We start from the raw sequence: 24228 nt of genomic DNA on the forward strand, positions 1-24228 counted from the left end.
CAAAGCTGTCCGCTAGAAAGGTATCAATTTTAATTGTACTGTTTGTGCACACACACAAACATGGAAAATGTACATTGATCATACAATGTTCAGTTTTTCTCTGCTGACTACTCCATGTAATCATAGCTAACAATTTCTAACTGAAAATCTGGAGAGTGTTCATGATAATGGAGTAATTCAGAAGTGCAGTGTGATGATGGGGTTTCAACATTGTTCTTAACCAGGAGAGGGACAGATAGAGCCTCTAAGCCTTTAAAGACCTAAAGTGCCATTATTTTCACGGATGGTTTCCTAATTTCTAGAATACCCAAGAAAAAGGACTGGACTTAAAGCAGAATGTGTAAGTGGACGGACATGAGTTAAAATAGGATGTGTTGATGTATATGAGCATAACTTTTAAGTCCCTGTCATGTGGGCTCATGAGTCTAAATACAGAAACATACCTTTTCAAAGTTGTGTGTCTTCTTTACCTCAATGTTAGGGTAAATATTGCTCCTCAAAAATTCATTAGCACTTAGATCTAGAAAGCTGTGCTGAAGAACCTTCATTTGGTGCTCTTTTTTTTTTTTTGGTAACAATTATTACATTTATTTTAAAATCCCAGTGTAAACATCTCCATGACTTCTGGAATTTTAGAGAACCTTACTTCCTTTCTCTTAATTCCTTGCAAAATGTCATGTTAAAAAGAGTGAGTTGTGTGAAGGAATGACCTTGATGGTATTTAATATAGTGACTTCTCAGATGTGGCTAGAAATGTCCTTTTTCAGAACTAGATCCCTTCATGGGGAATGAGTTGTCGACACAGGAGTTTTCAGAAAAAGAAAAAAGTTTGACCAAACATTGTCATCTCTGAACCGCACAATTTAACACATAAGCATAAACATCAGGCCTTGTGAATAATTGGGCCTTCAGTTTCATTCCTGAAAAGGTTATTTTTTTTCTTTTTTAATTATTTTTTTATTTTAGAGGCACTCATATTTACATATCCATCCCCCCATTCCCTCACTCTCCCATCCTCCCATGTTCTTCCCCAGCTCCCCTAACCCACACCCCACCTCCCCAGCGATGGTGAGGCCCTCCACGGAGGACTGTCAAAGTCCATCATATCATTTGGGGGAGGTCCTGGGCCCTCCTTGCTGTATCTGAGCTGCAATAGTATCCCTCCATAGGGAATGGGCTCCCAAAGTCCATTTGATGCTCTTTACCAAGAGTTTAACAGTGGTAATAAAGTCCTGGTTGTGCTGAGGAGACAGCTCAGCAGTTAAAGAACTATCCAATCAAGGGGACCCCAGGCAGCCTTGGCTGTCTACCTCTGATTCCAGCGTGTAAGATGAAAATGCTGTCCCCAACGCAAGCTAGCCAGGCTAGCCCTATGGACAAGCTCTGAGTTTGTCTGGGGGACTCTGCACAAAGAATAAGACAGGAAAAATGATAGAGAAGTATTCTCTGCATCAACTCTGGGCTCCGTACTCTTACACATATGCACTCATAAATATACATATACATCAGTGAAAAGTTAAAAAAAAAAAGAAAAACAATTAAAAGATAGTTTTGAACTCTTTCCCAACATAACAGAGGAACTTCGAAAGGCAACTGAAAAATAATGTTCCACAGATCTCTCCCATTTCAGCAAGGCTTGTGCTAGGAGAACCTGATTAGCTTGGGTTCTTTTCGAAGGCATTTTTATAGAACTGCCCTGGAAGATGAGAGTGTCTCCGTGCACAGGTCCCATACACTTGCTGTTCAGTATAACAGATTCCTAGCTCTTCACAACCCACTGCATGTGCATGTGTGTCACTTTCCTAAGTACCGCTTCTGAGCCTGAGGACTTGAGGAACTGACACAGGAAATGCCAATGTCCTGGCTGCCACTTTTCCTGTAAGTACAAAGGGTCTTTGTTTCTGACCCAAGAGTTTCTGTCAGAACCAAACTATTGCAGACTAAACACACTATCCTGCTGGTTTATCAGGAAGAGAGAGTCTTTCTTATCCTTGACAAAACTCTCTCTTTCAAAATCAACTCCAGGATCTTGTTTTTATAACACACAACACAGCACAGGGAGAAGGGCATGGCCCAACCATTTTCATATACAGACATGTGGAGGTTTACTTTCAGAAAAGTCAACCTAAGAGAGGCTTTGCATGGGAACTTCCTTAGAAGCCTGACATGCTCCCTTTGCTTGTAGCAGGAGATCCTAGCCATTATCTCTCCTTTGAATACAGTAGGACTGAAGTCCTTGCTGTATGACCCAGGTAACCAACAGTGTGGCAGATGATTTCACTGCGAAGGCAAAGTCACACAGACCCTGGGAACAGCAGTGTGAGCTGTGGAGAGGTGATGCTAGCCTTGCTTTCTCTCATTTCATTTTTCCAGTGGCTTGAGAAAGAACTTATCTCTTATTTCTAGAGCCTCACCATCAGGGCCTGGGTTTGGTTACTCATCCATATTAAGAGAAAATCTGAAAACTGGATTTCCTTAGAGTTTTGGCTGTAGCTGCAGGGAGCTGTTCTGAGTCCACTGCTCTTCCAGTAGCAGCACTGCAGTTCACAGCATACACAGATTCAGTTGTGGAACCAGGAAGTCCAGCTGGGAAATAATCTTAGAATTCACAATTGCAAGTTTTCGGGTTCTTATTGTGCCTCGTGTGGCTAGGGGCTAACTGTGGAATGGGAGGTCATTACTTTCACTCTTAACATAGAGGGAGCTGGAGCTGAAATAATTAAAACCCAAGTCCTTAAGGGAGCTATTATACTTTGGCTCTGCCATATGGTTGGGAATGGAAGCTCACCCCTGAGTGTACAGGTGAGTAGACATTCATACTTACACTCTCCCTCCCCTTGGTCAGCCACAGAGGAATCCCATTGTATTTGCATCCTTTCTTGTCTGAAGCTATCAGTTGTAGAATTCTGAGGGATTTTTTTCTTTTAAGTTTTATTTTTTGTTTGCATATATATATATATATATATATATATATATATATATATAATTTGTGCTTTTTCATCTGTTTATGGGTGAACATGTGTTTCTGAGTATATACTTGCATATACATGTCAAGGCCAGAGGTCAACATTGGATGTCACTAGTCAGCAGCATTATGCTTGCGCGAGTGCGTGTGTGTGTGTGTGTGTAGCGGCCAGAGGTCAACATTGAGACAAAGTCTTTTACTGGTCTCGAACTCCCTGATTAGGCTAGAATGGCTGGCCATCAAGCCCTGGGGATTTCTTGACTCAGCTGGGATCACAAGTGCATGCCACCATGCCTGACTGCTTTGCGTGGCTTCTGAGGATCCAACTCTGAGATACTTATGCCAAGCACTTTCCCAACAGAGCTGGAATAATTTACTATCCTTTACTATCCCCAGCCTGGAATGATATTGTAGTGCTTTTTTTTTTTTTTCCGTAAACAAAAAAGCTACATTCTAAGAAACCCAAAATGTTTGTTGTGCTACCTACCACACACAAGATATTAAAAGAAGCCATGAATACTTAGGAACATTCAACATCAAATGCTTTTTTTTTCTAATTCAGTGACATTTGCGATATTGCCAGCACTGTGCAACTGCAAGTTCTCAAATGTTTCTATCACCTTTGCCCACACTGAGTTACAGCAGTGTTCCCTGTTGGGAATGTTTAGTAGGACACTGAATTGATGGGCCCTTTCCTTGTATTTTAGCACATGTTTTTAGCACATGGCAGGACTTACTTCTTTTCTTTTTTTATTTTAACTTTATTTTGACAACATGTTAAATGCCTTTTATTTTCATACAGTATCTTCCTATTTCATTACACATTGTGTGTTGTGCAAGTATCTAGAAGGAATGTAAGAATCTCCTGGGTTTGTTGGATGTGACTATACCCGTCTATTTAATTTCTTGCTTCTTCCTATTAAAATTGAGTCTTTGCTAACTCTACTTCCTCCAGACTAGAGCATTTCTTTCTGTGTTCAGCATAAGAAATACAGTGTTGACCTCAGTGCACATGAAGAAAACCCAAACAGACACACAGTAATTGTAAAGGAAGGAAATGTTTCAGTAGTTCTTCTGATAGATGTGGACATTATTCCTGAGTACTGCGGCAAATCTACATTGGTACCATCTTAAATATCAGTTACAATGTGGAATTTGAAACCATGGCAATAGTTTTTTTCATATTTTTTTTAACTAGAAAAGAAATCTATTGGTCTGCCTTTCACTCTGATCTGTCTTGAAAATGCATGTTAACTGTTTGGAAAATAATTGTTGACTATGTCATGGAGCTCCCAAATATCAGTCGATTTCCTGTAAAACAGCAATTCTTGTTTATTATATAGTATTAAGAATCAAATTAATGTCACCGTCAGTCTATCTCATTAGAAACAGCAGCACATTTTTGGGAAGGTGTTACACTCCTGGCAGATACAAGTTTATCAAAATTCCAGTTCTCTCTCTGAAGTTTTATTCGTGTCTTTGGCAGCACATGCTGCCAGTTGTTTCCGTTGGCTCTTTGGGGTGTTCCCTCAAAAGGAGTTAGGAATCCTGAGATGATTGGGGAGCATTTGTACCGCAAATACCATCTGAGTTTGTGCCAGCATGTGGGGGATTGTACAAAAACATACTATCAAAGACATTCATAAATTGAAACTATTCTCCTCAAACTAATAAAAACATATTAAAGTTTTTAGTTAGATTTTCTTTTAGATGAAATCCTTTCAAATTCTACAAGCTTTTATAATTTTTGGAAAGAAATTGAATCTAGATGGTGTTAAAAACATGAGTTTAAAAAATTCTCTTTGTGAGATAAACATCACATATAGAAAACAACCCACATAGATCCTATGCTTTATAATAAAAGGGAAAGCTGCTGATGTTAATTATCTTGCATTTAATAATAAACTCTGCCATCGTGATATTATTAAGAATATTAGCAGTGTGCAGTTTGGTGGGTCTTAAGTGCTTCACTTTTAAGCACAAGCCTTTGCTCAGGTAAACTCTTACACAGAAACTAAGATTACAAAGCACAAAAGAGGTCACTCATTTACCGGCCCCTCTCCCTGATGCTGTCATCAAGCTTCACCCTCATAACCTGAGACTTTAAAGCCCATTTTTCAAGTAAGGAAAATGAGACCCCGAGCAAGGGTTGCTTCTGAAATCTGTAGGTGAGCATAACACTAGCAACCTCCCATCATCAGTCACCTGGGATTCTGGCAGTATTTTATTTTTAAGTCTTCTATCTCCAATAACAGAACCAACCAAAACTTTATGGCACATCTATGATGAAGTAACATTACTTATGCTAAATTGCCTTATAAATGATCAAATTATTGTTTATTTGTAAGGTTGGCCACACAGTTCTTTCACTCCGAAAGTGCTCATTAGGAATCATGTGGTTTTAAGTACTAAGAAGGAAAATGAAACAGATGCACAGGCTTGGGCATGCTGTACAATTCAGGCAGGTAAGCAGAGCAGGGAAGTAGGGCTGTCACTGGGAGGGTGACATTTATCACTTTGAGGCCTCTAAGCTTCTTCCAATATCTGGAGGAAGAATGTGCCAGGTCAAGGAACAGTTCCAGGTAGCTGAGACAGACAGAACATGTATAATTGTGAGCAGGAAACCTCAAGAGGCCTTGAGGCTAGAGATGGTTGAAGATGAGGAAGTTGAGTAATGATAACTGCAAGTCTTGAAATTGCATTTTTTTTTAATCTGTTTCTGTAGTACTGAGACAATTGCCTGCTCCCAGTTATACACCTCCCTTAAATAATGCCAAGTTTATCTGGTGTTAAGCTCTCTTGCCAGAACATGCTGCTCTGATTACCTTTTGGCTGTGTCACTTGAGAGTCCCAGTACTAGGACAGTTGAGACAATGTCTATCTGTTCTGTGAGGTTGCTAACCCCTGAGTGTCCCCCACGTGGAGCTGTGGTAGGGGTCAACTGGCTTGCTGTACCATGAAATTATTTCAAAATCTATAAAGTGCTCTGGGGCTATTATTCCCCATATGAATGGCCTGAGGCTTAAAAGTGGGCTCTGGAGGACCTGGCAGGTCACTGTGGGACTCCTGCAGTAATTACTGATAATTTCACAGTACACATGACCATTTGCAGCATTGCAGAATCTGTGATGCTGTGACTTCTTCAGATGGTGTCACTGATAAGAGCCATCATGGCCATTAAACAAATGCTTTGGAAACATGCATTAGTGCGTAGCAATTTAGCAGATACATCAGTAAAACCCATTGCCATTATCCTTTCAAGGTGTGGTCAACTGAATTCCTGTGAACACACATGGTCATGCATTTGCCATTAGATTGTCTGTGCACCCAAATGCTGAGAACTTGTGTGAAGCAAAACTAAGAAGGCAGCACCGGGCTGGCTTATTTTTGTCAAAACTACTTTTCAGTGTAGAATGACTGCCATTTCCCCCAGAGGCACTGCACGTCCCATGTGTTTGCAACTGCTAGGCTTGGGAGAGAAGCCATTTTGTTGGTTATGCAGAAACAGAATGGGCATAAATAGGGTGTTTGATCCAGTTTGGTTTGTAGCAAAAGCATCTTGTGACAAGTGAACTTGCATAGAATTTTTGGTTCAAATTAGAGGACTTTCTAGGCATATGGGGGCAAACAGTTTTCTGATGAAATTTGGGGATTAATTTTAGACAATTTAAACTTTGAAAAGTCATTTAATATTGTAAGCTGGAATTCTAGTTTCAAATGTAAAAGCAATCTGTATTTTAACATGTTAAATGCCGGTGACTCGTGTGTAGAAGGCTATTTGTTTGACTTTATTTTGGTAAGGAAGGTTGTGGCCTCCCTGCAGCCTTGTAGCTCTCCATAGTTTATGATATTGTAAGTGTTTGAATGTCTGAAGGTTTGTATACTAGGGTGTTTCTTCATTACTGGAATGAAATGCCTGAGGCATGCTGAGTATGTAATGGACAGAGGTTTATGTCACTGTGCATTCAGAGGCTCAAGGGTGTGGTGCTGGCATTGGTTCAGCCCTGGTGAGGGCCCTTTTGGCTGTGCCACATCCTGATCTGATCGGGGAGCAGTTTGTAAGGGAGGGATCATGCCATTAATCCAAGGCCAGGGAAGAGTAGGTCCCCACAATCCCTTTCAAAGGCCATCGTGCTAGCAACCTTGAGACCAATAAGCACCTCAAATGACCCTGCTCCCCACCCAAGCACTTAGGTGACAAACAACATCCAAACCATAGCAGAGTTTTGTTCTCGTTTAGGTTTTGATGGTATTAATTTTCCCTCAATATATTGCAAATATTTTCAAGGTTCTTTTCTCAGACAATCACATTCAGTCTTCTGTGAACCACCTCAGCATTGCCACCAGCTTCAACTGTGTATTGCTTCTTCCAGGTAGACATAGCTGACATTGAGAATGAAGAAAATCGCTACTCTCTGTTCACGGAGCTCCTAGAATCTAGTCACCATGAGGATGAATTTCAGCACTTGATTTTACTCTTGCAAGCCTGGCCACCTATGAAAAGTGAATGTGTGTAAGTATTAAGATAAGCTTAACCTGACTTGACATCCTCTATCTGGATGGAAGTTCTGAAAATGTAATGTCTTCAGTGAAGCCAGAGAGGGAGGGAGGGAGGGAGAGAGGGAAGGAAGGAGAAGGAAGGAGAGGGAAGGAGGGAAGGAGGGAGGGTGGATGACCATCTCCAGCGACTATCTATTGTCACTAGCTCCTCTGTGGGCAGTGGGGTCTGGATATCATCTACTGTACACATGCTGGGATTTTGGCTGGCTTGATCCTGTGCAGTTCTTGTAGAAGACAGCATTTCACAGCACTCCTCCACATTCTCTGACTCTTACACCCTCCTCTACTTCTTTCACAATATTCTCTGAGCCTTGGTGGTGTTGGGCTAACAGAAATATTCCATTTAAGGGTATGCACACAGTCTCAGCCCTTTGACCAGTTATCTCTCCACTGACTGCTCTCCACTGCAAAAAGAAACTTCGTGAATACACACATATTTAGAAGACAGTTTGGATGGTCACTTAGCAAAAAAAAAAATAGCAAATAATACTCTGGGTTCTGTGACCTCCCCAGGTATGGGCTTTTGACCAAATTACAGTACCAGGAACAAATTTGATGCCTGATAATTTTTGTTTAAAAATAAATGTGCTGTGCTGTGTTTGTGTGTATGTTATATTCATGTAGGTAAGTATGCACACCAATATTGAGGTCAAAGCACAATCTTAGGTGTCTCTCCCTCTCTACCCTATTGCCTGAGACAGACTGAGCATCTAGCTCACTGCTTCTTCTGGGCTTTCAGCACCCACCTCTCTCCAGCCCCTAATCCTGGGGTTACAGATGCATGCAGCCATGTCAGCAAACACCTCCCTCCAGCTGGGGTTATAGAAACATGCCTGTTTTCTTATGTGGGTATTGGGGATGTGACCTCATGTCTTCAGGACCTTATGTTTACCAGGCAAGCACTGTTAACCCACTAAGCCATCTTCTTAGCTACCTATGATTGTAATCTTGCAGCTCAAGGTACAGTAGAACTATTATTGAATTTCTTTTTCCTTTATGATAGTTTCACACGTGGTAGATTTGTTTTTACTACAGGTCTTGGCAATATCAACATACAGTTTATTTTTTCTACAGTTGATAACTTTTCAATTTTCATTTAAAGGGGACACGTTATGACTTCCCTTTAACATGTCTAAGCTGCCATTGTCACTACTCTTTCCATTTGAGTAGGCAACTGCTGACCAAGTAAGAATTAGTTAAATGCAGGCACTGGGATACTATTGACAATCAACCTATTAACAGAGGTGGTAACTAAATAACTAACAGAAAGAAGGAGCCATATACAGCATGGATATACTCGATCACCATGACATTGCTTATGGAGTTTTCCTTTTAGTATTTTTGGATTGTGTGTTTCATGGATAACTGAAGCCATAGAAAAGCAAAATTGTGGATTAAAAAAGGTATGTGTGGGAGAGATCATTATTTGACTTCTGAGTCAATTTTAATTGTTTTTGAAATACTAGAATATCTATTTTTCTCTGTACCTAAACCCAATGTTTTCTTCAGAAGTATCATATAATACATTATAACCATGTCTAATTTATGATGTGAACACAATAATTTTGTTTTAGTGTTTTCAGTAGGAAATTTCTTGCCTGGTTTTTTTAAAGCAAAGCTTATAGTGCTACCTTGAGAATTCATATGGAACAAATAATTCCCATTTATTAAGTGCTCACAATATTGAGCATGCAATTTATATACATTACCAATCATCCACACAACACATGCAAAGGTAGTTTACCTAATTAGATAGATGAAGGAATTCAGTCTCAAGAAACCTCAGGTTGCCCATAGCTAAGAAGTGAAGGAGACAGAATTCTCACGAGGACTGGCCCCATCTCAGGCTTGGGGTCTCACCTCTCTGTCTTGCTGAGCTTGCAGCTGCCACTCAGAGATATGTGGGGTACCAGCCTCGTCCTTGTGCTGTTGGCCATGTGATTTGCCCCTTTCCTCCAGGAGAATCGGTCAGGTTTCCTTTGAACACTTCACTCTCTGTCTGATACTGTACTTCATTGCTGAGAAGTGTGAGGCCCTGGGACCTTCACAGGCCTGCTCACAGTATTCAGTGAGCGATTCTACCTGAGGCCATTGAACTTTCCCTGTCTTGGAATGGGAGGAAAGATGCTTCCCCAAAAATGATTTATCCCTGGAACAGTCTAGGAGCTGGAAAGAACATCTGGGAGAGTATTCACCTGAGCCCTAGGGTGGGACTGTTAGGAATTCCTGCAGCAGACTGAGGAGAATGTCATCTTCTGCCTGTTTTTGTTTAGATGCTTTTAAAAAGGAAAAGGAAAAAGAAGCATGGCTCATCTGTCATCTGTGACAGTGATTACATGTGGACTTGTTGTATTCTAGAGAGTGGGATTTCACAAAAGCTGTTTAGTTTGGGTTTGTTGTTGTTTAAGACAGAGTCTGGTTATGTAGCCCAGACTGGCCTCGAACTAGTGACCCCCAGTCCCTCATGTCCTACCATGGCTGGCTGTCACACCAGTTCTGTTCACCATAGAATCTTCATTGTCTCTGTGAAGTGCTTTCCTGTGGTCTTGCTAAAGCTACTCAGGGCCTGTAATTGCTTGCTAACAGCAGGTTCCTGAGTCCTAGGCTCTACTTAACAATCCCCAGAGCAGAGAGTGAGAAATACAGATTCTAGTATTGGCAGTACTACCTTGGGGTCAGAATGTGAGATTGGGTCTATACAGGACTTAAGAGCCTGAGCTCTCAGGACGTCTCATGTCCCAGTGCTGCCCTCTGCTTGCTCACGCCAAGTGGCCTGCACATCATCTCATGTCACAGGATAGGCTAAAGTGGTGTATTGTGTACTCTCTGAGTGTGAGCCTCCATAAACACTTTATTTCATAAGGGGACCTTTTTGTTATTGTTGTTTTGTAATTCATCACAGTGGTGATTGCTTTAATCACCTCAAATGTTTTGTGCATTTCTCTGTGAGGAGCAGCACAGCCAGCAATCCATGGGTGAGACTGGCGATGGTGATGCTGACCAGATGTACAGCAGAGAACAAGCAGGAACTTGGGGATGAGGTGTTGAAGATCTGCCGCTCTCTCTACAACACCAAGCAGATGCTACCCATGGAGGTGAGTGGATGCTGCTAGTGGCTTCCCCAGGCATGTCCTTGTCCTTCTCACAGCCCTCTGTTCTAGGAACTTGTAGTAGCTGTACTAGAACATTTAGCTTAAGCAGTTCTGGCAAAGGCCAATAGTTTGTATCAAATGACAAAGAGTAGTGCTGACAGGATGCCCACAAGTGTTTTCTTCTTGCCAGCACTCTGAAGCAGTATTACTTTAACAACCCCAGGCCTGGACCAGTGCAGTTCCCTTGGGAGGCCTTTTTTATGGCCAGTTCTGGTTGAAGGAACCCAGTAGCTCGGGTGTTACCTTTCTGAACCAGGCTGGTTGTACCTGGTAACCAAGCAACCGCTCTGATCCTTGCATACTTTGTTTTTCATCATAAGGAAATGGGATAACCACAGCAGTTACTCTCTGTAACATACAACAGAAACCATTTCCATTTTGACCCCATGATTTAAGTGCCATAAGAAGTATTTATAATATGTGCAGCATAGAAACATTCTGTATACTCTGTTAGGTATAGTAGCCTGCTGTATATCCACTCAGCATTACACTTTTTGAGCAACTTGAATGTCTTAAATTTAAGCATTTGGATAATGGCATTAAACTAATTCATTGGTTTTGAGTTTCTGCCAGATCGGACATAAACTTGAAAGCAAAATTGTAAATCTGATCCAGTAAATCCTCATTGTGATCACTCTGGAAAACCATTCTTTCTGTGAATGAACATTTAATGGATTGTTTTCCAACTTTGAGACTGAGCAATTATTTTTTTGTAATTTTTTATTAGTTCAAATTAGGAACAAGCTTGCTTCACATGTCAATCCCTTGTCCTTCTCCCTCCCCTTCCCCCCATCCCTTCCCCTAGCCCCCCACATGCTCCCCACCCTATCCCTCCTCCATTCCCCAGGCAGGGTAGGGCCCTCAACAGGAGCTCCCCCAAAGTCTACCACATCATCCTGGGCCAGGCCTAGGGCCTCCCCTATGTGTCCAGGCTGAGAGTGCATCCCTTCACATGGGATGGGCTCTCAAAGGCCCTTCTTACACCAGGGAAAAATACAAATCCTCTGCCAGGGGCCCACTAGAGTGCGTGAACAAGTATTCTTATTGAATTTTTAAAGACTTATTTGTCTAAAGAACTCTCCCAACCACTGGAATGACAGAGGTATTCTTTAAAATATTTCAAGTGCCAGCACCTAAAACATTGAAGTGGAGTTTGTGTTTGGAGCTGTGTGTACCATGGCCCTCTGGTATCAGCTACATGTTTGCATATGGTCTGCCCTGCTGGATCACAGTGTGCCCTGAGGGTATGAACCTGGCAGAGTGTTCTCATCATTGGGACAAGATTTAACACTCTGTAGACAGTGAACTCTACATGGTTTACAATTTTCATCAAAGTAAGTGTGTGCAAACACCTTTGCCTTCATATGGGCTAAGATGGAGTATGGTCCAGTCAGGACCAAGTGTCAGGATTTCCCTGTTGCTGCTCTGTTGAATTGCATGCTGTTTAGAAAGATCTTTCTTAGGCCCTTGCTTTACTCTCTGACAATTCTGTCTCCTCCACTGTATCTCCAACTCTAAGGCCAGGCTGAAGCTCCCTGTGTGCTCCTAATCACTACCACTTTTAGATCCAGGATTCCCCTTGAGTTGGGGAGGGAGTGGATTAATCACCGTTTTAGAATGGGTTGTGACAGCCTCCTTGTTTAACTTGCTGGAGAGAAAGGTAATTACCGAAGGAGTGCTGCTGCCACTGTGACTTCACTGGCTTCTTCAGCTCAGTTTCCTTCCTCATGTTGGGCATGCATATAAAATAATGTTCCTTGCATGTCATGATTACAGGAGATTAGTAAATGATAAGCATTATTTTTATTGTTAAATGTACTCAATAAAAAATTTAAAGTGTTACTAGGGAGAGAACATAATTATTACAAAATAAAAATGTCTTGAATTTATTTTACCACATTTCAAAGTTGCTCAGCTTAATCTTGGAACTCTACGATAATTTCCTTCACTGTGGTGCTAAAAATTATCCACTACTCAGTTACTTGTATTCTGCCCATGGCTAATGACGTGTGTGCCCACTTGCGTTAGGGCACTGAAATGGACCCATCTCTTCCCTTGTCCCTGTTTCTCATCACCTATAAACTCTCATAATTACAGTTTTTTTCTTTCCTCCCTGACTTGCCAAAGCACCTTTTTTTGTGATTCCATACTGCTCCTCATTGTACCTGCTTCCTTACAGCCGTGATGGTTTTTCTTATGGAAATTTACCAGCAAGTTAAAATCATTGCTCACTGCTCAACTTCAGGCAGCTCACCAGTTTGGAAAGTGTCTCCTTCAGTCTGTCATCATTATCATCTCATCCTGGAATGATGAACAGAGATGCTGAGAGTGCCCTGGCTTTGAATGTTCTCTGTTCTGTCATGGAGGAGTAGCACAACAGAACAACAGCCCCATGCAGGGCTGTGATCCTTCATTCGTTTTCAAAAATAGTTTTGCTTTAATACAATGGAGCCTCACCCGTTGTCCTCACTTTGGTCTAGTGTTCAGTTCTTTGTGTCATAGCTACAGTTAGGACACTAAAGGCAGCCAGCTCAGCGGGCAAAACAGTTGTGTGTTTTCTGTCTCTTTGTTGTAAGGGTTATCTTACTGTTACTTTATTCAGAGTCCTTTTCTCTGATGACAGATTCAGCAAGTAGAATAAAAAACTGAGAATGAAATTCAGGTCTACCTGTGAGATTATTGTTTAGAATCACTGAAAGTTTTGACAGTGATAGAATGAATATCTTAAATATATCAAGAATTTCCTTTACTTTAACATTAGAATTTTAAACATTTTAAAAACATTGTCTTTGCTGATGTCCTTTGTCTCAGTAGATAAGAACTAGATGTTAGCATCATCTAGTAGCTGGTAACAGCTGCTATGAAGTCTGCTGTATGCTTAGCACTGTACGTTTATGTAAATTCTCAGGTACACAAAAAAAAACTGCAAAACAAATATGATGCCTCCATTTTACTTATTCGAAAAACAGGCCTCTGAGAATTAGAATAAATTATAGCTTTAGATCTGCATAGTGAGTGTATCCTGCCACACAAAGCAATATTATATACAGATGTCTGAACTCCTGCAAAGATGGCCACAGCTAGCCAGGTGGTGGTGGTGCATACCTTTAATCCCAGCACTCCAGAGGCAGAGGCAGGCGGATCTCTATGAGTTCAAGGCTAGCCTGGTCTGCAAAGTAAGTTCCAGGACAGCCAAGGATACACCAAGAAACCCTGTCTCAACCCCCAGTGCCCCCCCCCCAAAAAAAGAAGGCCACAGCTTACCAGGAGGGGAATGACATGGATAGTAACTCTACTCACACATATACCCAAGCATATGCAAAGACACACACAGGCATATACACACAACCATAAACATGCACATACACAGCCAAATATAAACACAAATGCATATATACCTAAATACGCATATATATATACAAACATAACCATACATACAAATAGAAGCACACACACACACACAATATATATATAATATATATATATATATATATATATATATATATACACAAGCAAATATAAACACACAAATATAAACACATACATACGTATATGCACAAACACAGTCGCATAAACACACATAAACAAACACACTTATACATACAAATATAAACACAAATAGATACACACACATACATACATATATGCACAAACATAACCACACATATGTAGCCACACACACACACAAACAATAATAGAGGCATGTGAATGTGCATCCAGAAGAGACAGTACAGGATTGTACTGTTTCCCTGAGTGGGACTCACCTCCTCTGTGATTTCAGGGTGTGAAGGAGCTGTGCCTACTGATGCTGCAGCAGTCCCTCCTGCTCCCATCCCTGAAGCTTCTGTTGGAGAGTGGCAATGAGACTCTACAGGCCATGGCCCTGGAGCAAATCTCAGCTGTCACTAAGGTATGCCCAGTTGAATTTACTACTGTTCTTATTTCAAAAAAGTGAATATAGTGCATTTATCTATCATTAGCAATAACCATGATGAAATTCCCGGCTACTTAATAGTGTTCTCTGACTATAGCAGCTACCTCTGATCTATCCAGGCAGTATACACTGGGATTCATAGGCAACTACTGAGTGTCTCCCATGAATAGACTCTGGTTGCTGAGAACACAGACACATGTAACAAAACATTTTCCCAGAGAAACAGCGTCTTAGTCTTGTGAACCAGTGGCCCAAGCGCCTTGCCACCTGGGGTTTTGGTCTGAGGAATTTGACTCTGCTTGAGACTGGCATCCGTCTCCTGAGTTGTACATAGTAGCTGCTCACAGACAGAAGCATGCACTGTTGTTATTTGAAGTCCAGAGGTCTGGAGCTGCTGTCCTCTGGAACTTAAACCTCAGCGGAAGCAGCATTTGGACTTGAAGACAGACAGACAGATAGACATGCTTAAGTCATGTTTGGAGATTCCTCCCGCAAGGCTGCTGCCTTATGATGACTGAGGAAAGCCGCTATCTCTTCCCCTTTTAAGATGTACAGTCTCCAGTTAGATAGCTCAGGGTTCTGTTGTAGCAAATTCATATCCGCTGATCCTTCCCCAAGCCCTTCTGTACAGATATCCTTGTTCCATGTGAGCATTGTGTGCGCATTCATGTACACACAGACACAGATGCAAGTGTGCTCTCTATCATTTTACTATCTGCACTGTCTCCCTATTAACAAGATGTCTTCTGGGAACCAGAGAGAAGGGAGTTCTGGAACAGAGGTCTGTGCTGGCTGCCTAAGATAGCCAGGATATTGACAAAAAGATACCATTGATAAAACATTTTATTAATGACAAAAAACCCAAATGTTACATAAATTGGGTTTGGCAGCAGTCATTCAAGACCCATTTCCTATGATAAGCTATATTCTTTAAGTACCGTAAGGGTGTCTGCAGTGACTTTGGGATGGCTGCCATTATCACTGATCCTAGCAGGACTGTTGGGAGGCCAGATTGAAATACCCAGGGGTTGATTTGTTGCTAGCCTCCTGTCTCTCCACTGATGGGAATGTTTCATGGTTTTGTAACTTTATAAGAATTGAGAATTACAGTGAGTTTTTTCTTAGCCTGTTTTTTTCTTGTAAACCCAGGGAATGAGGAAAAAGATGGAGCTGAACAAAATCAAACGCTGATTCTCCATGTTCTCCTCCCTCAACTAGCTTTAGTCCCAGTTTAGTCTCCCCAAGTCCCTGTTTAGTGTTCTCTATAAGATCTCTCAAAGACTAAGACAGTGATGTGTTATGCTGACCTCTCCTTCTTCATCCTTTTCCTGGTACACACCTAGTTAGGATTTCATCTCTCAGATACATCTGTCAGAACTGAGCAGGGACACCAAACTACCAACTCACCACCCCTGAAAACACTATCAAAATCAGAAAGTAAATGAGAACTAACTGGAACAGAGGACCTCCATAAGAAAGTCCTTGGGGCTTGTCAAGTGCTACACAATGCTAAGACTCTGAACCTAGAGCAGCTGTGTACACTGTGAGCAGTTTGCCCAGGGCCACGAGGATTGGCTGGCTGTGCCCACCAGGCTTGAAACTCAAAGCCACAAGTCTAAATTGCTGATGTGTCTCACTCACTATGTGGAGACACTCACATTTAGACATCCAGTGATGAGAGTCTGCCTTAAGGTGAGTGTCTTAGGACAGTCTGCTGTGCCCCTAAAGTGTACATCACCAAAGGCTGAACATCCTCAGACATGCTACATGCTCTGAAAAGCTAAAATCTTATCACTCAGCTGTAGGAAATGAACAGTAAGGTCTCTGATGCTTGTTACCCATCTTTCCCAAGGTAAAATCTGCTATAACTACAGTAATCATGACCAAGATTGTAAGTGTTGATACAGCCTCTCTTCTTATTTCACTAGTTTTCCCCACTTCTGTGTGTCTGACTCTGTAACACTGTGGCAAGTGACTCTTCTGTGAGAACTACAGTCATGAACTGTGGTGTCTCTGTGACAGCAGGCCTTCATTCTGCTCTCTGTAGTCTTAGACACCTTGGCAACATAATCTGATCTTCATCTCTGTAATGTTGTCGTTTCAAGAGGTCTGGATAAACGAATATGCAATTACCATAGTCTGTCATTGTTCTCTAACACTGGGAAATGGTCTGAACACATGTCCCAGAGAAGAGCATCAGCAGGCAGGACTCTGTGCTCCTGGCCGGCCAACTATTTTTAAACCATTCTGGCTGTTGAGTGAGAACTAGAAAACCTATGCTGCTTTTTTTTGTTGTTGTTCTTTCCTTGATGCTCACTCTGTCCATTGGGGAGGGCTAAGGTTCATCAATAACTTTAGTTTCCCCCTTATTGGTTGTTGATAGCAGTTTCTGTTGACATTAAAAAAATAACATCTGGCAAAGGGATCCTCTGACAGCAATTGGTCCACACGGTGCACAGATCGGAAAGTAGAAATGCTTGCATGTGTTTACTAGCAGCGAGTATTATTTTGCTGTTCATTATCAGGTGCTGACAGCTCTATAGCAGTTATGGGGAAGACGCTTAAGTGCTGGTGTGGAGCTGTCTGCAGCTTTTCCTTCAGCTTCAGGACCCACTTCTCCCTCTGGGCACTTCCAGAATGGCACACCTCTAGTCTCAGCACATGACCTTATACAGATAGGCAGAAGCCTCTCTCCCGGAGAGGAGACAGAGTCTCTCTTGCGATGGTACTGCTGATGACTAATCAAAGCCCTTGGTGATAGTCTGCCCTGTGATGCCTCCATCAGTCTTGGTGAGACTGAGAGCTTGCTCACAGTACAGCAGTCACCAAGAAGGCTGTTCCTTGGCATGCTTGAATTGGATTTCTGTTTACTATTCCAGATGCCTGGTGGCTTCTGCCCCTCACTGTATAGTCCTCTGCTGCTTCCCAGTCCCTCTGTCCCCGAGCCCATATCCCAGACCACTAGAGTAAAAGAGTAAACCATGTTCCAACATACCAAGTCATCTCTCCTTTAATGTGACTACATCTCTCAAGTTCCACCTGTTGTCAGATGTGAGAATAAGAACATTCTCTGTCTCCTCAACAGCCTTTCATTGCTAATTATCTGGGAAGTACTGTTCCACTTTCCCAAGGGAGACACTGCGTCACACAGCCAGTAAGCAGCGAGACCTAACATTTAAAGCCATGCTGCTTTAAAACATGCTTTGTAAGCTACTGCCAAAGAAATGAGATTGTGGGACCACCTTGAAGTGTATAGTAATGTCAGCACTGAAAAAGACAAGAGCTGAGCTGTCCCCAAGTTGCCCAGCTGGGTTTTCTTTGTAAGCTTCTCATTCACCTGGGCTGAGACCGAGCACTGCAGGGGATGGACCACTTCCCGACCACAGGCACTGTGCCATTGTGAGGCCCCTAACAAGGCTTGCACCCTTTATCTTGTGCACGTGGACCTTAGTCCTTCCCTGGGAGTGACAGATTTAGAGTGGGTGGGACCATCTTTCTGTGGCAGACCTCCACAGGTCTAGCCAGTGTGATGCTTCCATGTTAGCATCAAGGCATCACAACCTGGCAGGTCATCCTGTGACAAGTGTCTGAGCTGGAGGAAGAACCTTAAAAATGCTCAGCATTCCTGTGTGGGTTGGTAAGTTCCATTAAAACCAAGGATCCCACCTCTCTTTGTCCCCTCCAACGTCAAAGTTTTCCCAAGTTTCTCCCTAGTAGGAGTCTCTTTCATGCTGGATTGCCATTTATGTTGTCTCCTACACCCCCACCTCAAACTCACACACTTCCCTTCTTGTCATGCTGTATTGTGATAGCAGGCACATAGGGTGAGGGCTTTATGACCTGTCCTGTGTCTACAGAGCCCTTCTTTGTGTTGACCCTAATATCAGTTTTTTATTTTTTCTTCTCAAAGTATTTTCAAAACAACTTTTCAGCTCTTTAGGTGGAGCTGTTTTTGCTCAGAAATGTGGACATGTGGACTTCTGTATCAACTCAAAAGTCACAGCACTGTTCCTTCCCCACCATCATAGGTTCTCACCCATGCAACTGTCTTGACTATAGAGTCTACAGCAGCACCTCACATGGCCTGGCTGCTTCCTCCTATGCCAGGAAGCTGGTTCACTCGTTTTTGTACCTATTTGCTTTCTAAGCAACCAGTTTTGAACAGCTCTAGTGTTTGGTTGATCTGTCTTGTAGACAGAGATGCACTGAACACCTACGTGCTCAGCCCAATGCTGTGTAAAGAGTGAAGACGTTTGCAGGACATATGTAAAGATGAAATGAGACATCATCACTCTGTTTGATGAAGTATCTAGGACAGAATGATCAGAAACAACAGTGAATTAGAACCCAAAGTCTAGCACCCACTCTGTTTACAGCCACCACCATGATGGCATTTTCAAATGTCATCTCCTGGTCTTGTTAGATCATGAATCAGATGGCTTGGCCAAAGTCTGTTAGATATTCTGCCAGAGGTAGAACCCATGGACTGCCAAGAAAGTAGAATCGAAATGTCATGTTCAAACACAGGGTATAGATATTAACTTGCAAGTGTTTTCATTTGAAGTATACACTTGTGTTGTTCTTTTCTCTTTCTGCAATTGTAGGTTAATATTTTTAATAACATAGGAAGTATTAGTGTTATGGGAAAAAGAGGCAAATGTCCTCCCTAAGTTAACAGTGAAGCATTAGTAATGATCTTTAAAGTCACATTACGCTGCTTGAATGCAGCTCACCCCTTTACTGTAATTACTCTTAACTTGATGGAGATCCATAAAATCGAAGGCTTTAATACAGAGAAGGCTCATTATGTATTGTTGAGAGAGGAACTAAAGAGATAGCTTTAATGGATGGAAGACAATAATACTCTGTGGCTACATCTATACTTCTTCCCCAAGACCTGCAGAATTTTATTTAGCCTCAAAAACTGATCACCAACACCAACACATGGAAGAGAGATGCTTCAAGTAGATATATTGAGTATTTCCCCTTCTCGAAAATTCCTTATTCCCATTTGTCTGCTATAACTGTGGCTGAACTGCACATCAGGCATTATGCAAGGCACATGGAAGCTTGTGCTACTGTCTGGGCTCATACATGGTGCCTTTCCGATGTGAAAGTGGAATTCCTAGAGATTGTTCTTGCAAGGCCACACAGATAGATGGTCAGCAGAGGACCTAGGGCTAGAAATGATCTCTAACTCAAAGTACTGTCTCTGACTCTAAGTCATTTGCTTAGTGGGAAGTCAACCAACTTGACTCATGCTTGTATCACAGCCAAATTGAGACCCATAACAGTAGATTATATGTTTTCCTTTGAGCCCTTACCACACCAGGCAAGACAATAGCAAGGATATGTGACTTTCTGATTCATGTCCATAGAAGAAAAGGGTTCAGGCATCACCCATGTGCTGTGTGCGATGGCCACTGGAACAGTTCTCCAGGATGGATGGCAGCAACAGCAGAGCCTGCTTTTCTCACAGTTCTGGAGAGGAGCAGTCTGAAGTCAGAGCTCCAACCAACTTGTTTTCCTCCGAGGCCTCTCTCTGTGTCAGGAGGTGACTGTTGTTGGCCTTGTAACTCCATCTTCCGTGTATCCTCAGCTTTGGTTCTTCAAAAGGCACTAGTTGTAGTGAAGTAAAGCCCATCCTGGCACCTTCAGCTCTCCCCTTAGCCTGTATCACCTCTTGGGAGGCCTGGTCTCTAAGTAAACCTACTGACTGCCTACACTGATGGATAGAGACTGGGCACTGTGCAATTTTGCAACTCGGGAAAGGAACACAGCACAGTTCAGCTCATAATGAACCAATGTTAGCTCGCCTAGAGATTTATAGTATGGAAAAAAATAAAGAAGAAAAAATGTGTATAAAAAGTATCCATTGTAGTATTTTAATAATCTCCATTTAAAACAGCTGAGCCGGGCATTGGTGGCGCACGACTTTAATCCCAGCACTGGGGGGGGGGGCAGAGGCAGGCGTATCTCTGTGAGTTTGAGGCCAGCCTGGTCTCCAGAGCAAGTGCCAGGATAGGCTCCAAAGCTACACAGAGAAACCCTGTCTCAAAAAAACAAACAAACAAACAAAAAAACAAAAAAAAACAACAAAAAATTTATAGCAGAAGTTAAATAATGGTAACATATTTTCAATAGGCTATTTTGCAGTAATTAAAAATTATAAGTATGGAAACCATAAAAACATTCTTAGAATTCTTAGTATTATTGAGAAAACTAATATCACATGGTGCCTTGTGAAAAGACTGTCAGTTCACAGCTCCTAGAAGGTGAGTGTGAGCACAGTCTTGCTCTCCTGTGATCCTGCCTTGGAGGACTGATTTTAATTCCAAGAACAAGTAGTGGTTAGGAGACTTAAGGCTGAGAAACAGGAAGTGCCCTGGGTAGTAGGCAGCACCAGATCGTTAAAGGCTTTAGTTAGAATGTGAGACAAAAGCTTTCTGAGGCCTAAAGAGTTAACACCACGTGGTCAGTGCCTAGAGTGTTGCAGGCAGGGTAGAGTAAAAGGAGTCTGGCTGTGATGCACTGACAAAAGACAAACAGGCATGTGGAGAGGCGCTGAACTAAGGCTATTGCTGCTCATTTCCTTTCTGGCCAGCACACTTCTCTTTAAAGTAGTCAGAATGGGTCAGACAAAAGCTATCTCTGTCATTAGTGTGTATGAGAGAGAGGGCACGCATACTCCACAGCACAGTGTGGAGGTCACAGTACAACTTTTGGGAATCAACCAGGGATGGAACTCAGGTCATCAGGTTTGGGAGGCAAGCCATCACCCACTGAGCCATCTCGTTACCTTCCTCCTGTTTTACTTTTCAATATGGTTTTGAACTCACTATGTATCCCAGGCTGGCCTTGAGCAAATAATGTTTTTGTCTCCTGGGAGCTGGAATCACTGACTTGAGCCACCATGCTCAGCTTTTGGTTTACCTTTTCATCCTGTACTTTGTTCCAGATGTGCACAGCATAATTGTGTCCACAGCATTTTCCTTGCAGAGGACAATGCTGAAGCCATTCTGTGCTTCCGCCAAGAAGCAGGCAGGAAGCACAGGAGGACAGGAAATGAAGCCGGCATGGCCACTTTCCCCACACTCCATCTTGAGAGGCCACAGCAGAATTCCCCAAAGCCTTTCCCCACCTTCTGCCCATGACTCTTGGTTTGGGCTCTGCCCTTTCCTGGGGGCATCTCAGTGAGGATCACTGGCTTAAGCAGGCCTCTGTTCCTCCCCCTCTCTCCCTGCCAGTCTGTCGGCTGCTCCTGGGAAGGCTGATCCCCACTCGCCAGAAGCAAGTGTGATGGGTATCAGGTCTGAACAAGCACTGAGGGACTAGCTTTGGCAAAGGAACTCTCTCTTCCTTCAGCTGGAACTATCTAGACACCCCAGTCTTGAACACTTTCCTAGGACATCTCACTCGGCAGTGCTTGGACTCAACCATTCATCCAGAAACTCTATCAAACATTTGACAGGGGCCTTCTGGCACACAGGCTGCTCTCTGAAGGCTGAAATAGAGTCTTTACTTAAAAGGTAAACCAGAAAATGACAGGTTAAGTAACCCAGAGGGTATATGCTGCACATGTACACGATAGCCATGTGGAGTGAAACAGTAAGGCCTGTGCCTGTGGGGTGATTTATTCATTCATATCCTTATTCCACAAATCTTGGGATCCCACTGTCCTCTTGCCAGCCACTTTGATCATGGGAGCTGCATGAGTAAACACAAGCTATGGAGTCTCCACCCTGAAGGGGCTGCTGTTCTAGAAGGAGACCGAGAACAGACAAATGCAGAGCAGAGCTGCTAACATAGAACCACTGCAAAGCGCCCACACAATGTTCATGTATTACAGGGGGATGTAACTGCCATAGCAGAGTCCTATGGAAGCTGAGAACATTTCTCTGGAGATGTGCATGTGATGGGGATGCAGGAGCTCCGTGGGGTTAAGATTCATGCTTGACAAATGTCAACAGCAGGGTTGGCCTTGGGCGGGATTGGGTGGGATGGGATAGGAGAGAGAAACCATTCAGAGCTTACAGACACATGGGTAAACCTATCAGGGCACGTTGGGAACACTTACCCTTATAGGGCAGGGGAACCAGGTTTTTAACACCAGTTGCCTCTCCTATATAACATCCACAAATGACAAAAAGCCCAAAGCCCAGTGGAGACCAACTAAGTATTTACACAACCTATGCCAAAGGTGTTTGTGTAAGAATTTGGGGAGCACAAGCCAGTTGTGGTGGATTGTACCTGTAACCCCAGCACTCCAGAGGCCAAGATAAGAGGGTTGCTGCAAGTTCTAGTTTTAGGCCAGCTTGAGCTACCTGTGAGAGACTGCCTCAAAGCAAATGTGAGAAATGTGAAGAAACGTCGAGGATGTGGAGATGCCTGGATAGCAGCATCCGATGCCCTTGGGATCGATTTGCTGCCAAGATAAGATCTTTATCACACACACTTGTACAGTTTATATAGCTGTGACAGTGTTTACTGAAGTCGGCTTATTTGACCATTTAACCGATGTGAACTGCACTAGGTAGTGAAATAGAAAAACTATAAAACCCTTGTATCCTCCACCCCACCCACCCACATCCCCTTCAGTAGGGGAAGCCCATGGTTCACCATAGCATAGTGTGAAGAGGCGTGTATCTGGTGTGTAGGGAGCTTGGAGGAAGGAGTAATGAGCCTGGCTTTAGAAAAAGTCACAAGAGAGCAGCACTGGAGCTGATGTTTATGACGGGCTACGAATGATCCTGACACACTGGTGATGGAGCCAGTAACTTTTATTATCTGGGCTTCTTGCTTTCAGTCTTTGTGACAGGAGATGGTGTCCTCCTCTTCAGTACCTATCTTCTTCATAACAAACAGCAAGGGAGTAGAGTTTTGTAATATAGTTGATCTAGTTAATTAATTGGCTTTGAAATGCCACATCATTTTTGAGGTCCATACAACCACAGTTAAAACATGCCATGACAGTAAATAGAACCAGCCATGCAGCTGTCTCATGATGCCAGATGGCAATGATAACTTCTGATAAGCTATCCATGTTGACTCGATTCCTTGCAAGACAGAATAATAATCCAAAACAGAAAAATAAATAAATAAACGGAGTAGCAAAGCTGTGGAGATCTGTGTGTATATGTGGAAGATGAGACCTGCACCTCCCAGAGGCTCCATCGAGAACAGCTTCTCCCAGCTGTGTTACCATAAATCTTTCCACCAAAAGCTGCCGAGCCCCACCGCCACATGTGCGCTTTACGCCAGCTGCCCGCCTGAGTTAGACCCCAATTAATGCACAGTGACTTATATTAGGTACAATGTTGCTTGGCCAATAACTAGGATTCCTCATCTGTTAGCTCAGTCTTAATCATCATAAATCTATATATTTTATAAGACTTATCTTATAGGATGCCTTATTAGCGTCCCTCCTTGCTGGTGGATCACATTGCACCGCTGGAAGAAGAGTGGAGGGGAAAAGGGGACCCTTCCTGTTTCTCCTTGCTACATATGAGTCTCCTTGCTATGTCACTTCCAGCCTGGATCACCACTTCTCTACTACATTTCCCAGTATCCTCTTTGACTCCTAGTCCTGTCTAACTTGCTGCCATTGGCCAAACAGT

General features: G+C 42.7%; 1 protein-coding gene across 6 annotated transcripts in view; it reads left to right on the plus strand.

Annotated features, from left to right (window-relative positions):
* The window catches only part of Nbas (NBAS subunit of NRZ tethering complex), a 275006-nt gene that overhangs the window by 249710 nt on the left and 1068 nt on the right, over window positions 1-24228 (plus strand). For 3 of the 6 annotated variants that reach the window (XM_027424647.2, XM_027424649.2, XM_027424652.2), the window contains 3 exons: window positions 7339-7478; window positions 10476-10620; window positions 14459-14587. In XM_027424647.2, coding sequence (XP_027280448.1) covers window positions 7339-7478; window positions 10476-10620; window positions 14459-14587 — 414 coding nt within the window. The remainder of the gene's footprint in view (window positions 1-7338; window positions 7479-10475; window positions 10621-14458; window positions 14588-24228) is intronic. The other 3 variants (XM_027424650.2, XM_027424651.2, XM_027424648.2) reach the window with 2 other exon arrangements.

This window comes from Cricetulus griseus, chromosome 7 (genome assembly GCF_003668045.3).
Source record: "Cricetulus griseus strain 17A/GY chromosome 7, alternate assembly CriGri-PICRH-1.0, whole genome shotgun sequence".
Classification (NCBI taxonomy): domain Eukaryota; kingdom Metazoa; phylum Chordata; class Mammalia; order Rodentia; family Cricetidae; genus Cricetulus; species Cricetulus griseus.